The sequence below is a fragment of the Anser anser genome, assembly GCF_964211835.1.
Source record: "Anser anser genome assembly, chromosome: 2".
NCBI classification, from domain to species: domain Eukaryota; kingdom Metazoa; phylum Chordata; class Aves; order Anseriformes; family Anatidae; genus Anser; species Anser anser.
In genome coordinates, this window is record NC_139721.1 from 127,090,964 (window position 1) to 127,106,252 (window position 15,289).

The window sequence follows — 15,289 nt, forward strand, 5'->3', positions numbered from 1 at the left end:
TCCTCGGAGCTTCGGGGGTCCTGCAGGCAGGCTTTTGTTTTAGACACCAGCGCTGCTCCGGGCTCCCATGTCGGGAGCAGGGACACGGACACAGGTGCCCATCCCCGTGCCCAAAATCCCGACGGTGCCCACGGGTGGGTGCGCCCCAAATCCCCCAGCCCTGCCCCAGCCCCCAGTTTTGAGACGAGGTGCGGGAAAACCGCACCCCCGGGGCTCCCGGCTCCCCGGCAGGACGTGTCACCCCCCCCCTTGTACCCTCCCACCCGGGACCCCCACCTCTCCGTGGGCAGCGCGACCACCCCTCTCTGCGACCAAATTTAGGAGGCTTTTGCAGCAATCAAACGGGGCCGGGGGACCCACGGTGGCCACGCGTGGCGGCGGTTCCCACGCACAGGTTCCCGGGGAAAAGAGGCGTGGGGTCGGGAGCTACCCCTTCTTAGGCACCCCTTCGTACTGCCTTCTCTTTGGCTGAGCTTTTAGGGGCAGCAGGTGTTTTTCCGAGCCTGGGCAGGAGCCCGAAGCGGCCCTTCCAGGCAGCGCCTGGGGGGTCGAAGGGATTTAGGGCTGCAGGTAAAAAGGGCTGTGCTCAGAGAAGGGGCACCGACGAATAAAGCTGTCCTCCTTCCTGCTCCCCAGGTCCCCTTCTAGAAACGCAGCATCCCTCCCGACTTCCCAAAACGGCCTGCTTCAACTTCAAGGCAAAAAAAAACCGCCGGTCCACGCCACCACACGGGCTGGCATCCCGGGGCTGGCTGAAAGCTGCTCCCCACCACGGGCTGCGGGCACCTACTGCAGGCATCGCCCCCGGGGGGATCCGGGAGGGCCCTGTGGGATGGGTTCACCTCGGAGCTGCCGGCCAACGCGGCTGTGGGGGGACCGGGACAATTGTTCCCTTGTCGCCCTACCTGCAGTGCCCTCCCTCCCCCCGAGCGTGGAAGGATGTGTCGGGAGAGCGAGGAGGCGTTTGATCATTTACTGCCCACGGAGGCATTTGTTTTTCATTTTGCAAACGCTTCCCTTTAAGTAATTGTTCCTATTAAGAGCGTATACCTTTCACTGGGCTTCGCCGCGCTATAAATAATCCCGATGAAGATGCAAGGATATGACTTTCACAAGATTGGACAATTGATTAAAACTGTGACCTGCAATTGCGAATAATCTTGGAAGGCTATTTAAACAGATGAAGGCCTAAATTGTCTTGCTTGTATCTGAATTAATTTCTCATTCATCATCATTATGGAGTGATTGGTTCTATTCAGGCTCTGCAGCCTGCTGGAACGAAACTGGATTTAAATGAGACTGTAACACAATTTAAATGCTCTCCAGCTTTAACGAGGCCAATCGAGCAGCTGCAATAAATACAAATATTTTTCTAAACAGCCTTGTTTTAAATAATTACTTAATACTTTCATGTGATGTTCTTAAGTGGCAATTTCTGTCTCTCAAGAAGTCCCAGTCACTTCTTCGCGGAGAGGGCAGCGGGGAAAATAGCTTTGCCCGTTTGCTTTGTGTGTACATACGTGCATGCAGTACACCGACGGTGATTCTTTAAAATGTTGTGTTTGTTTGTTTGTTTGTCTTTTTAATATTAGTGTAAAGCTGTGCTATGTGCCTGGTTGTAGGCATACTCAGTTTAACTGATTTTAAAAAAAAGGTGGGGGGGGGAGAGATTGTGGTGATTTATTTGTTTTCTTGTTTGAAGAGAAAGAAAGAGAAGAAAAAATTTGGCAAAGACAGGGATCTGCCCTAACCATGGTCTGCCCGAACCGCAGCCCTTCGCGGGACCCGCCCCGCACTCGCCTCGCGCTCAGCACTCGGGTGTGGAGCGGGACGCGACCCTTGCAAAAGGCACAGCAAGGCGAGCTGCAGGGAGCGGGCAACAAATGAGGGGCTCGGGGGTGAAGGACTTGGGAGCCGCTTCCCTCCCCCTGTACACCCGTGCAGGAACCTGATGCGCCTGGATGAAGCCATTCGTGCTATAGAGAGTCCGAGTCGTCCTGGCGGTGGCTTTACCCCCGGGTGACACTATTGTAAGGGGCAGGACAGCGGGCCTTGGGGTGACATATGGCGGAGAGTGTTTTCAGGGGCTAAACTCGGTAGTAAAATTAAGTAGGCAGGCGAGCGGGAGAATAACAGGAAACAAAAGGATCCTGGAGATATACAAGCCAAAAGCTAAAGGAGCCGCACGCCTTGCTGCAGGTGCTGGAAAACGACCTAACAACCGAGCAGAAAATGTGAAGTATGGAGAGCCGATTTTCTAATGATTTGGTGGCTGGAGTAAAGAATCGTGCTGGGAAAGTAGATCCGATCCAGTTTAATCATACAGCCTTAATAAAAACGTATAGCCTGAGACGGGGAAGTAAGCGGTAGTCTCGGCGCTATCTCACTTAATGGCACAGAAGGTGACATAAAGCACAACAAAGATGGTCTGAGTAGAGCCGAAAAGGGCTGAGTGATTTGATGGTAACGGAGCAATTTAATGCGCGAGTTACAACACCGCTCCCCGGGATCGTTTAGGCTTAACCCGTTCTCTAGAGCTCATCTTCTTCCTCTTCTGGTCCTTTTTTTATTAGTATTATTATTATTCAGTTGTTTAAAATGAGCATTATCCCAAACATATGCAGTGCAATCAGCTCGGTCACACTTACAAGAACACGCTTTAATAAGGCAATCAATCAAACGCTAACAAGGCGGGGAAGGCCCTTCGGAGCTCAATCGGGCTGGCTGCGAAGAGGAGCCCAGGCGGCACACGGGGCACCCCGAGCCCCCCGGGGTGGGAGCGTCCCGGGGGGCTGCGCCCGGCCGCCGCCGCCCAGCGCCCTCCGAGGGGCTCGGCCCCGGCCGGGAACAGGCGAAGAGGACCCGAGGGGACCCAGGCAGAGCCCCTGTATATCGGGTGCCCCGTGTCCCCCCCGGCCATGGCCCACGCGTGCCCGGAGCTGGCGCCCTGCGTGGGACCGCGGACATCCCCGCCGGCGGCGAAGGCGTTAACGGCAGCGGCCCCACGCAGCAAAAGGAAAATTTCATTATGAAGTAATGAGTAATTCCTCCCGGCGAGATGTATTGTTACATCTTCCACTTCAATTTAGGAGCACAGCGGCTCAATTACCTAGAAAATACAGTCAATTAAAGGCTGCTGATTGGACACGAGGACGGATCATCGATCTTGTACTTTCCAATATCGCTCCAGACACCTCATTTTCCCTCCCCTATTAACTGAAAATACTCTCGGCATTACTGCGACCCGGAGCCCATTTACCTGTCGCAGACAATCTCTGCCATGCGCCCGAAAGCACCGCCAGCCCGGGCTGCGGGCAGGAGGGCGGCAGCCGCCGCCTCGCACACCCGTCTCACATGTATATATATGGATAAACGTATATCTGTATGGATTTCTCCCTATAGAGCCCTGAGCCCTAGCCCATAGTGTTTTGCAGCCCGGGGCATTTGGCGAAGCGATGCCACGGTCCTCAAAACGCCGGGTGGGATCCCGCCGCCCCGCTGCCCTGGGCAGCAGCCCTGGCCGGATCCTGCCCTGCGACCCCAGCAGGTGCCTTTGGGCATGGGGGCAGTGCCACCTTGGAGCCCCCGCTTTTATCCCGCAGCACCCAGCTGCTCCCCACCTCTCCAACGCCGCCTTTCCCCGGCGACGCCAGGGGGGCTGTATCGGGCAGTCGCTGCTTAGCTCCTGTTTTACCGGGCTGGTTCTTCTCGTGTCTGCTAAAAGATAAAGTAAAGGGGGAAAGGCGCTTGCAAAGCCAGGATTTTGTTTAGCTCTGCCCTTGGACGCTGTTTACAATTGTTATTTCCGGGGGTGGGGGGAGGAGAGTCTGTTTGTGAGTGTCCAAAAAGGGCCATCAGTTTCCATGTCCATGAGGACATCTCCTTCAGAGAGGGAGGAACAATCTGCCCTTAATGATTTAAAGATGGTGACTTTGGATCCGTTTTTAAAAAAAGCTCTAATAAACAATTTTGGTTGGAAAAATGTATCCTGGCACGCCCGCGTCTCTTCCCCGCTTTCCATCCACTGCAGAGAAACGCTGCTATTTGCTCCCTGTCCTAAGGACAAAAAGTCTCCAGTGTGGCAATAAACCAGAGGGTCCTCAGCAATTTAACACAAAGTAGATAGCGGAGGTGTCAACACGTCTTTGTTCTGTCCAGCATTTATTTTGCTGCTTGTTGAACTGTAACTATTAGAAACCGCACGAAGGTGAAATTCGGCTTAAGCAACACTTTTACTCTTTTTTTTTTTTTCTTAAACAAGCACAATAAAAATGTGGGTGATGTGTTGTTAAAATGTGTCTGTTATTATAGTTGTTGGTGGTGTTATTGTTGCTGTTATTATATTTTATTCCGACACGGTAACAAATTATGGGAGTGTAGTCTTTGGGCTATTTAAAAATAGAATCAAACAATTTCGGGTTTGGAAGAAACTGCTACCCAGTCCGGTGTCTGTGTTTGTTTTTTAAATTTTAGGCTGACAGAAATCCAAGCAAAAGCAGTGATGCTACCTCCTTCCGAAATACCTGAAGGGGAAGGCGGGGGGCGGGGGGCTTTGTGAAAGAAATCCTCCTCGAGAAGGAAGAGAGACCAGTGTGAAGGACACATACAAATGCAAAGAGTAGGGGTGGGGAAGGGCATACAAAACCCAACACTCGAATTAAATAAAAATAATAAAAAAGAAGAAAAAAGAAAGCGCAGCAAAGAAAAGCCAATGAGAGAACTGAAGGCTGAAGTACAAAGGAAGGGAAATCGCCTTTGCTCCAATTTACAGACTAGTGATTGTCTGAAGGAGTTCTGCTCCCTGTCACCTAATCTCTTCCCTTGGCGGCTTGTTAGCGTTTGGCACGGGGTCTCTGCTCACACAGCATTATACATTCGATATTCAAAAACGCTCCTTACATATACATCACTTGCTAATTTCATCGGTGTGTGCACATTTCAGCGACTGATAATAGGACATTGTTATTTAAAGGACAAATAGCTCTGACCCATGAAGAAGCAGGAGCTCGAATTTTTCCCTGCCAATTCCAGTCTGCCTCTTAAAAACAAAAGTTGGGATGAAAGAGGAGAAGTACTGCTGGATTTCTGCTCAAAACGAAGGAGGAGACAAGGGAGAGTAAAGAATGCAATTAAACCACGATAGCAATGTACAGAATGTCAGTTTTTTCTTTATGGTAAAGCATTGTTTTTTCGCTATAGAAATAACTGGATAATACTGTTGAGTTGCAATCCTGAAACCTTTTGGTTTTGCTTTTTGCTCGTTGTTTTTATTTTCTGAACACTCTGAGAGATTACATCTTTGCTTTCTTCATGCGCACAAGCCATTTCGTTATCAAGACAATGTTTCTTTCAAGTATTTCAGATTTTCATTCTCAATCTCGTAGGTTTGTGCATAAGGTTTGTTGCCGTGACCTGCATAAGTCCCAGCCCCCGATAGGAAGTCCGTCAACTGAAAAGAAAGTCCAAGCTCATTTCTTAGTGTTACTGAAATGTGTTTCGTTCAGCTTGGTGTTGTTTCTCTTCCGTGCCTAAAATCCTTCTTCGAGATAAATCACTAGCCGTTTCTTTTCTTCTTCCCCACCCCACCCCTTGGAATGTAAATCCTTTCAATACCGAGCTATTTTTTAGTCTTTTTTTTTTTTTCCGTAGGTGTCCATTTCTGGGGAGAGAACACGATTAAATAAGCATCGGATGTAGGTACATTAACTCGCAGCGCGCCCAGGAAAGGGGCGAATTTTTAACAACCCTGAGACGAAGGCTTATCTTGTTAAAGGTACTTCTTCCCGCTGGTCCATGGAAACCGAGGTCGCTTTGCTCAGCACAGAGGGCGTGAAAGTGATGAAAGAGTCAGTCCTGGTCGTGGCTGAACAGGTAAAGTCTGAGCCGGAGGGTCTCTGTGCTAGCCCGTTGGACTGGCTGCCGTGGCAAGCCAGGCAGGAGCAGGGGTTGCCCCCGGCGCTGCTGAGTCCATGGCTCGGGGCAGGGTAGAGAGAGGGGTGCCTGAAAGCGCAGAGCAGTTCTGGTCTCGGGTAGGGGTGCGAGAGCACCCGAAAGGTATCCAGCGGCCTCAAGGGGGTGTTGAACGGCGTGGCGGCGGAGGCCGACGTGGCCCCGATGCCCATGTGGGAGTAGTAGGGCAGGGGCAGGTGGGACGGGAACGGGTAGGGCAGGTTGCCCGTGGCCGCCGCGTGGCTCATCATGTAGGTGTAAAACGCCGGGTCCGCCGGGTGCGGCCAGGTCATGGCCAGGCGCTGCCGCTTGTCCTTCATCCTGCGGTTCTGGAACCACACCTGCCGAGAGAGGGGAGGCCACAGCCGTCACCCGCAGCCCCCGCACCCGCCGAGCCCCCGCCGAGAGGCACCATCCCCGGGCGGAGGGACCCTTCGTGCACATGTACATCTGGGGACAGAGCACCCTTCGGGGTGCCGCTCTTCCTTTCCCCCCACTGCGGCTCTGCCGAGTGAACTCAGGGCAATCCCGACCCCTCTGCCTGCTCGCTACCGTCCTGCAGATGGGATTACCTGGGATTACTGGCGTTATTTTTTTTATTGTGATGGGATTTTATTTATGGACGAGGCAAAGCAGAGCGGGGAGGAACGAGAAACGGAGCCGCTGCTGGCTCCCTCTTCCCTCCCACAAGAGCAGAGGGAGTTTTGGACTGGCCTGAAGGGAAGATTAAAAATAATCTGGCAGGGAGAGGCCGGATTAGCGGTGCTGGCTGGGATGGCTCCGGGAGCCGCGTCCCCTCTCCCGCATTGCTGCAGGGTGCGGGCAGGGCCAGGAAAGGGGCGGGAGCGGAGGGGGGGGGGGGGGGGGGGAAGAGATGAGGGAGGGTTGTGCTGGCGAAGTGCTTCCCCGAGTTTTGCAAGGAAGTTTGGCCGTATAGATTTATATCGTGCTAATTGGAAACATGTCCGAGCTGCGTGTACCTTGATGGTGGTTTCTGGCAGATTTAGAGCAGCCGCCAGCTCGCATCTCCGGGGCCTGGACACGTAGTTCTCCCGGTAAAACTCCTTCTCCAGCCGGGCGATCTGCTCGCGGGTGAAGGCGGTGCGGTAGCGGCGCATCTGGTCGCTGGCGCTGCAGGCCAGCGAGCCCTGGGAGCCGCCGCTGCCTCCGCTGCCCTTGGGGTGATCCCCCCCGCCGCTGGGGCTGCCGGCCAGCGCCTCGGAGCACGGCCCTGCATGGGGAGCCCGGAGCGGGGACACACGCTCGGAGGCGGGCGGACGGGGAGGGATGCTCCCCGCCCGCCTCCGCGTCGAGCTCCCTTCTCCCCCCGCACGCCTCCCCATTTATTTTGCCTCTTTTCTATCGCCCACCCCGGTGTGGTGAGGATGCTAGGGAGACAGCCGAGGGGGCAGGGAAAAAGGGATGAAGCACTAGTGTAGGACTGAGCTGGTGTTTATTCACCGTGGCTGGAAAGCTACCCTCACCCACCCCCCAAAAAAAAAAAATAATAATAATAATAATACCCCACCACCAACACACACACCGCCCTGGCAGTGCCCGCTAGGTTGCCCCGCTTGCTCTCCGCACCGCCGCAGCATCCCCCGACCCCGAGCGGCTGCGAAAGGCAGGTGTGCCCATCGTGGGGCTCCGCCGCCTCTTCCTGCAGCCCAGCAAGGGGCCAGGAGCTGAGCAGCCGGCAGGCAGCGACCCTGCTCCCTCCCGGGGCAGGGGGGGTCAGGCCTTGGGGACTCCTCTCTCAGCCTCCGAAGCCTGGGATATTTTCAACAAGCCTCTAAGGGACAGGAGAGGGCAAACAGCGCTCTCCGTGCTTCCCGGCTTCTTCTTGAAGTGATGGAGGAATGGGGAGGGGGAAGAAGCGGATTGTTGTAGGGCCGGGGGGGGGGGGGGGGGTGTCTGTAGGGATGGGAAGGTGGGAATAAGGAGTGGGGGCAGGGGGAAAAGGGGCCTGGCCGCTGCGTTTGCTTTCAAATGCAACTCTCCCTCATTGTGCCCGAGACCAAAGGCAATTAATTCATTGGGACCATTTCCGAGCTGGCGCCACCGAGACATAGAAGTGACAAGGTAATTTGGACCTCTCCTTTTTTTTTTTTTTTTTTTTTTTAACCCAACATGCAAACAAGGACCTCACTGCCGCTCTTTGGGCAGGCAGGAGTCGGCGAGCGATTTTACGGTCTTTATGGGCGCTTCCGCACTCGCCCGGGCACATTTCACCCTGCAAAACCACAAACAGCTCTTGGCCAGAAAACCCGTTTGATCTTGCTCCCCCTCGCCCCCCCCCCCGTACCCCCTTCACACTGAAAACCCCGCCGGTGGGGAGGATCGGAAGGGATTTCCTGGAGCATGCACTGTCCAGGCAGTGGGGAAGAATAAAATAAATAAATAAAAAAGGATCGGGAGTGGGGGGTCCTTGGCCAAAGGGGGTCCTGCGGGACAAGCTGCAGACCTGATGCATGAGCGCCGGGAAGCCTGGCTCCCCTCCAGGGACGCGGGGGCTGCCTGGTGTCGTGTCCTCTGCCTCCCCAGCCTGCCTCCCCGCGTCAGGGAGCAGAGGGGGCCGAGGAACCGAGCAGCCAAGGGCATCCCCCCCGCTCCCCCGACCCGACTTCGCTTGCCGCTTGCTCAGCTGGCCGGGGGCAGCCCCCCTCCGGCAGCCCCCCCGCCCCCCGAGCGCTGCCCCCCGGCCGGGAGCGGGAGGGGGCTGGAGGCATGGGAAGGAGTTGGGTACCTTTGCTGTGCTGGTACTCGGCGCTCCCCGTGGCGCAGTCCGGGGTGCAGCTCACCTCGATTTCCTCATAGAAATCCGACTCGGTGTCCGAGCTGCTCTGCTGCCCTTTGCTGGAGGGTTGCTCCGGGGCGGGGGGCTGCTGTCCGGCCGAAAGCAGTGCTGCCGCCGCCGAGCGGCTCTCCGGCACCGTCCCTGTCCCCGGCAGCACCTCCACCTCCTCTTCGTCTTCTCCTCCGCCACCTCCTCCTCCTCCTCCTCTCTCCCGGGACGACAAGGGGCCAGGTCGGGGGCTGAGGCAGTTCCGATGGATCATCTTCTCCTGCGGCTCTTGAGCGGGGCTCCCCACTGTTTCGGACAAATTAGGCACCCTCTTGCCAACTAGAGCGCCAAGTTGTGTCCCTTCCAGAAACATCACCATCTCCTTCCTGGTTTCCATTGTGGCTTCGCTTAAGGGAGGGGGGAAACAAATCCAGATCTCGTCCCCCCCCTCCCTCCCGCTCCCGCCCCAGCCTTGTGCAAACCCGTCAACCCTCTCCTGCCAATGCAGAGGAGCCAGCGGTGAGATAGGGTGACCTTGTGATGCGAGCGCTCCACTGTGCTGTGCTGCTCTGGGAGGGATCACCATTGCCCTCTTCTTTCTAAGCTGTCATCCTCAATGGTGCAGTCGTCATTACAGTACCACTGGTGACGCCACACATTGATTGCCAGTGGATAAATAGAAACGTCTGCCATGGGGAAGATGAAAGGAAGAGCCGGAGCTAATGGGCTAAATGCGTGATGCACCAGGTGTAGGAGCCCGAGATGGAGAGGGAAGTGTGAAAAAGAGATGCATATGGAGCTGAGCTGCAAAGAGGTTGTAACATGCGGTTAGAGTTCCGCAGGGGGAAGCCTTGCTTGACAATTAACTAGCCTTTTGATTGCTTTAAGCCACAGCCTTGATGTAAAATTGAGGCGAAGATCCCTAGCTGCACCCTGGAAGTGAGAAGATACGCACTCAAGCCTCTTCCTTCGATGCATTATTTATTGCTGGCAATCAGCTTCCGCATAACTGCATATATAAGGCTTTAGGAATCCTTTGCAAACTGGAGGATAAGGAAATGCGCTACTGTCATTCGCATGTAGAAATAGCCTTGACTGCTTGTTTTGGTTCAATATCGCTGCCCGTTCGGATAATCGTTATTGCTTTCTATTGATTCTATTAAAACGGTAGTTTAAAATCTGCGAATGCGGTTAAAAAATTATTGCGTTTTACAGCTGTAAAGATAAAAACGACTTCGCTTTTCTTAATTGCAGTTGTTCTGGCTATCTGATATTTACCATTTACTCTTATTTCTTCCTTCACGGTTTTGATTCGTTCGAATATTCTTGCGCTTCTAAGAGAGTTTTTCTGTCTCCTCCCCTTTCTTCTTTTTAATTAATTGTTTTGCATAAATTATTATCTGCTTTCAGGAAGGAAAACTGCAATAATAAGGTCTGCCAAGAATAACCCAGACTCGGAGAAATTTAAGTTATCAAGGCCAGAGCTTATGCTCGCTAGCAGATGTTGCTAAAAGAGAAATGACAAGGGCAACCATTTGGACAGCACTTGTCTGAAAAGAAGGGACCTCGCACCGTAGATACAGTCGCACGTGTAGACTCCTTGGTGTATTTTGGTATTTCTAATGAGTGCGGCAAGTATCTCCTCTCGAGTTAATATTGACTCACACATGTAGTGTCAACTCATTTTCACCATCTGTCGTAACTAGGTTGTTCTAATTTTTTTCTAGGAGTGTTATTGGCTAGTCGGGTTACAGAAAACATTCAACCAATTACGTTTCCAACCCGGTAAGGAATTTACTGGCATATTTGAGGTGACGTTGCTTTGGTGGGGAACAGGCAGAGCAATAGGAAACACGCTGGGATTTTCTGTAGAGCCCTGTGAGCAAGACGGTCACGATGCAGGGAGGCAAACAAACAAACAAACAAACAAACAAAAAAGCAGGATTCCGGGTTTGCCCGATCCACGGATTAAGATGTGCTCCCAGAGATAAGCATGCTAATTTCAGGGGGATAAAACAGGAATTTTTACAGGGCTAGAGCTACCCATCTCTCATGCCACTTGCGTGACACGCATGCTTGTTTACATGCACACACACACCATGCACACCCTACGCTCCCGACCGCGCTGCTTTTCATCACACGAGTGATGCGTACGCTGCTCGCAAACTTGACTATTTTTTGACAACCCATCGTTAAATTTCCTTTCCTTTCTTTCCCTTGCCAGCCTCTAGACCCGCGTGTGTGTGCCCTTCCTGCCCCGGCTGAGGACCCGCCGCAGCCAAGCTCTTCTCCTCCGGCCGCGCGAGCAGAGGAGGGGTGCAGGATCAGGCCCGGATGCTAGGGGAGCAGGCGGTGTATGGGTGGATGGATGGATGGACGGGCGGACGGACGGATGGATGAAGCTCTCCGTCCCCACTGCCTGCCCGGTGCCGCAGCGCTCCTGCTCCCTCGGCGCGGAGCGGGGCAGAGGAATGGGGGGCAGCGCGGAGCCGTGCCACGCCGTGCCGAGCCGTGCCGAACCCTGCTGAGCCGTGCCGAGCCGGGCAAGGCGGGACGCAGCGGCTCGAGCAGCTCTGTACCCGCGCTGGTGGCCGCTTCCCACCGCTGGCGGCATCATCGCTGCGCTTTGCTGAGGGACCATTTCGTGTCCCTGTCACCGTCTGGGGGGCTGTGGGAAGGTTTCGCCTCCCTCGAGGCCCGGGTCAGCCCCGGTCCCGCGGGACAAGTCTCCTCCAGGCTCTTCCCAGCTCGGCCAGGTAGCCGTGCCGAAGGAGGCTGGCGGTGCCTGTGGCGGACGGAGGTTAATTCCCCGTTAACTAAGAGTTCGGGGGCAGCGAGGAAGGGACGTTCATGTTTCTTTCTAAACAGAACAGTAACGGGGAGCTGAATGCAGAGTGCGAGGCAGCGTTCCCCGAGCTGTCAAGAACTTGACAGCCGGGAAGTTTGCGGGAAATCCCTGCTCTTGCAGTCTGGAGCCCGCGGGATGGTCCCGGTGGGTTACGCTGGCCGATCCCCACAAGTTTTATCATTTTCGTTTATGAACCGCTGCTGCCTCCTTCCTCACCCGTTTATTAATCCGTTCCCACCGGGATGCCACCAGTGGTACAGCGCGGGTGGGAGGTTTTGTTGTACCCGAGGTGCTGGCCGTTGCCACGGGCGGTCTGGCTCAGCAAAAGGCTGGAAAACACATACGCACACAGACACACACCCACACACGTACACGCAGAGCTAGCTGCCAAGAATACACACAGAGAGTTAAGGCCCGAGTGGAGTCCAAGGAGAAAAAAGGCTCCGGTGGACCCAAAACGCTGGGATCCGTTTAGATGGGATTAGCAGAGGGCTTCCTACATTGCCTTTATTTTCACGTCCCCAAGGAGGATGCGCGGCCGCGATAGCCCCTGCCACGTCCCAGGGCCGTCCCGCTCCCCGCCGCAGCGGGCGCGGGGCTGCTGCGCCGGGAATGCAGGCTCCGGAGCTCTGCCTTCTGTCTAGTGTTTCCCACAGATCTGTCAAGTCCGATTTGGAAGGAGACTCCCTCATTTGGGATTAATTTCCAGGCAGATTGGAAAGTGTATCTCTACGGTTTTGTTTTTTTTTTTTTTCCTTTTTTTTTTTCTGTCTTGTCCAGACCGAAATTTAAAACCTATTAAGTCTCCCTCGCTCGGTTGGTCACAGTCAGGATGTCATAACTATCCTCAAAACTTTTCAGACTGATTTATTCCTCCGACTTTACAGCTCTCCTTGCTGATATACGGCAGAGGCGAGAGCGGGGCGACTGCATTCAAAAGGCTAAGACACCGATTGCAGCTTGACCGCTGCTGAAAGGTGGCCGGTATACAAAAAGCAAACGAAACTCACTCCCTTCCCAAAATAAGGAAATTAGAGTGGGGCATTAAAACATTGCTAGAGTGACATGCTCGTAAATCAGACGTGTCCCTTGAAAGAGCTACGTCTGGAGAAGGAAAAACACATCCCACACTTCTTAGCCGCGGGATATTTATTTTCCTGCGCCGCTCATCGGGGTGTCAATAACTTTTGACCGATACCGTCCCATTACGACTGTGGACTCATGGTGCGCCTTCAGTTGCTCTAAAAACCAAGTCCCGTCATCTCTGAAAGAGGAAAAAAGTTCTGACACATCACGGAACGAAATAGTGCCGAAAAAACCCTGATATGCGGTGCAAATGGGTGACAAAACCAGAAAGCCTATTTTTAAAATTTTAATGGGGAGTGTTAACAATAATGGCGTAATTATCACTGTTTTATTAAGGCTATTTTTTACGACATGGTTAGAGGTGGAAGCTTTGGAGAGAAGAGAATAATAGGCGCATTATTCTGGGGTGTAAAGACAAGCTGATACAGTGACAGCAAACAACACGTAAGTGGCGTGGAGGAGAAAGAGGACAGACCTGCGAGTGGGATGTGCCTGGGGGAGCGTGTACTGGTATTTACAGGACAAGCCGGGACACGGGTAGTTCTCAATATGGCATTCAGCATATCTGCGGAGGGCATCTGCCTGTTCTTAATTTTTTTTTTACCTGCTGCCTGCCGGAAGCAGCACTTCTCTGCCACCACAGAAGGCTCTGGAGAGTTTTAATTTGTTAGATCGAAACGTGAAAAAAAAAGAAGGGCCAGATCCCACCCCTGGGTCATTCAGGACAAGTTTGCCTGTGGAAACTAGATCTGCTGCTTTACTGGTGGCAGTGAGTAAATCGTGCAGGAATCTGGGCTTTCGATTTCAATTGCTATCGCTTCCAGACTCGTCGAGAGCCATAAAACTGCGGCATCCTTTTAATGTTACCATGAGCTGTAAAAACACGATCTGCATGGCAAACTCGCTGATTTGAAAGCAGAAGAATATTTATGGTGGGAATTTAATTCGGCGGAAGGCACAGGTAAATGAAAAGCGACAGTCATTCAGTGGCTCCCGTGACGAGGCTTTTTATTATTATTATACATATATTTTTTTATGAAATTTAACGAGAGATCAGTCCGCAGCTCCCCATCCTGTGCATCTTCTCGTCCCCCTGGGGTCGGATGCCGGTGACCCGGCGCGCCTCAGCATCACTTGCAGAAGCAGGCAGAAGCTCTGGGTTTGCAGAGGGGCAACCCCACGCCTGTCTAGAAATGCCCGAAAACCCTTTCAGGGGGATGTATCCCCACCGAGAGCAACCCGCAGGAATGCCAGAGGCAAACACACAGCCTGTCACTACATTTAGCGTTTTGCTCCGGGCAGGGGGTGCTTTCTTTGTGCTTCCCTCCCGCATCCACCCCCCTTTGCTTCTACTCCTACCACTGTCGGGGGGCACGGGGGGGCTGTAGGGGGGCTCCCTGCCGGCCCTTCCCGGAAGGAAATGGCCGAAACGAGGGGCGTTTGCAACGCACGGTGTCATCCCATGCGCATGGTCGGACCCGGGGCTTTCTGCGCCCTCTTGCAGCCCTTCGCTTCCCAGCCGCAGTGGCGGCTTTGGGCCCGATTCTGCTACACCAGGGCCAAATGTCGGTATTCTCGCTGGGCTGATGCTATTTTAACAGAGCAGTGTGGAGAGGCGTGTAGCTGTGGTTCAGAGCTCTGGGGATTGAGCCTGAGAGGTGGAAGCTGAATCCCTGTCTGCTCAGCCCAGAGAGAATGGCTGCAAAAGTCCCATATACTGGATCCTGGGGACCTTTTTCTTCCCCAGGAAGAGAGCGAGAAATCCCTGTGGAAGGTTCCTCTGAAGTGCTGAGGGATCTCTCGCTATCGGAGGTTCACGCATTTCCTGAAGCGCCAGTAGTCGGCATATTCCCCCAGAGACCCAACTGTATGCCTCTTGTGATGAAGGGGAGTTCTCCCTTTGGTTCAAAAAGGAGCAGATATGACCCCATGGGAACAAGCTCCAGATGCGTGTAAAGATGCTCCATTTGTGGAAGGAGGAATAGAAAGTTGTGTGTGCAATAAAGGGAGAGGAGAGGAGAGGAGAGGAGAGGAGAGGAGAGGAGAGGAGAGGAGAGGAGAGGAGAGGAGAGGAGAGGAGAGGAGAGGAGAGGAGAGGAGAGGAGAGGAGAGGAGAGGAGAGGAGAGGAGGGGAGGGGAGGGGAGGGGAGGGGAGGGGAGGGGAGGGGAGGGGAGGGGAGGGTCCTAGTCAGCTAGACCAGACATTTTGATTCCATCAATCCACACTGAGGCTGGGTGTTGGGCTGAGGCAGAAGCCTTGTTTAGTTTTTGTCTATCTCTGCCTCATTCAATTTTTCCCCAAAGCAAACACAGAGAAGAAAAAAAAAAAATAAATCTCAGTTATATACCCTGGGGCCACTTTGACAGAAAGTCTGACCCAATTTTTATGATCATGAGTCAAAATTTAACCCCTTAACCTCCAGTCCCACCTTCAAAAAACTTTGGCTACAGCTATCCAGGCTGAGATGACATCATCAGTTACTGTGATGCATCCTAACAGCAGGTGTGGGTGCCTGGTTTATGTTTAGCCTGACAGGTATGTGCATTCCCCTCAGGAGTAGCACATCCATAGGCTGGGTCTGTCTGGCAAAACTGAAACATCCACCCCGCCTCACTGAGCA

The 15,289-nt window shown here is 53.6% G+C and overlaps 1 protein-coding gene across 2 annotated transcripts; it reads right to left on the reverse strand.

Moving 5' to 3' along the window:
• Nucleotides 1-1,617: 1,617 nt before the first annotated feature.
• Nucleotides 1,618-9,137, reverse strand: EVX1 (even-skipped homeobox 1). 2 transcript variants are annotated; one of them, XM_083827590.1, is made up of 3 exons: nucleotides 8,696-9,137; nucleotides 6,930-7,180; nucleotides 1,618-6,290 (listed from the first exon to the last, which is right to left on the reverse strand). In XM_083827590.1, the coding sequence occupies exons 1-3, from the start codon at nucleotides 9,129-9,131 to the stop codon at nucleotides 5,760-5,762; spliced, it is 1,218 nt and encodes a 405-aa protein (XP_083683716.1). In that variant the 5' UTR covers nucleotides 9,132-9,137; the 3' UTR covers nucleotides 1,618-5,759. The 2 variants fall into 2 exon arrangements, with proteins under 2 accessions (XP_083683716.1, XP_083683717.1); XM_083827591.1 differs by having other exon boundaries at nucleotides 8,751-8,887.
• Nucleotides 9,138-15,289: the final 6,152 nt, after the last annotated feature.

Bases quoted from the DNA above. Each gene is read 5' to 3' on its own strand.
- EVX1 (XM_083827590.1), bottom strand. From the start codon at position 9,131: ATGGAAACCAGGAAGGAGATGGTGATGTTTCTGGAAGGGACACAACTT. The intron at 7,181-8,695 runs GTACCCAACTCC...CTCCCCATGCAG, and splicing joins CGAGTACCAGCACAGCAAAG to GGCCGTGCTCCGAGGCGCTG. The intron at 6,291-6,929 runs GTACACGCAGCT...CTCTCTCGGCAG, and splicing joins TGCCAGAAACCACCATCAAG to GTGTGGTTCCAGAACCGCAG.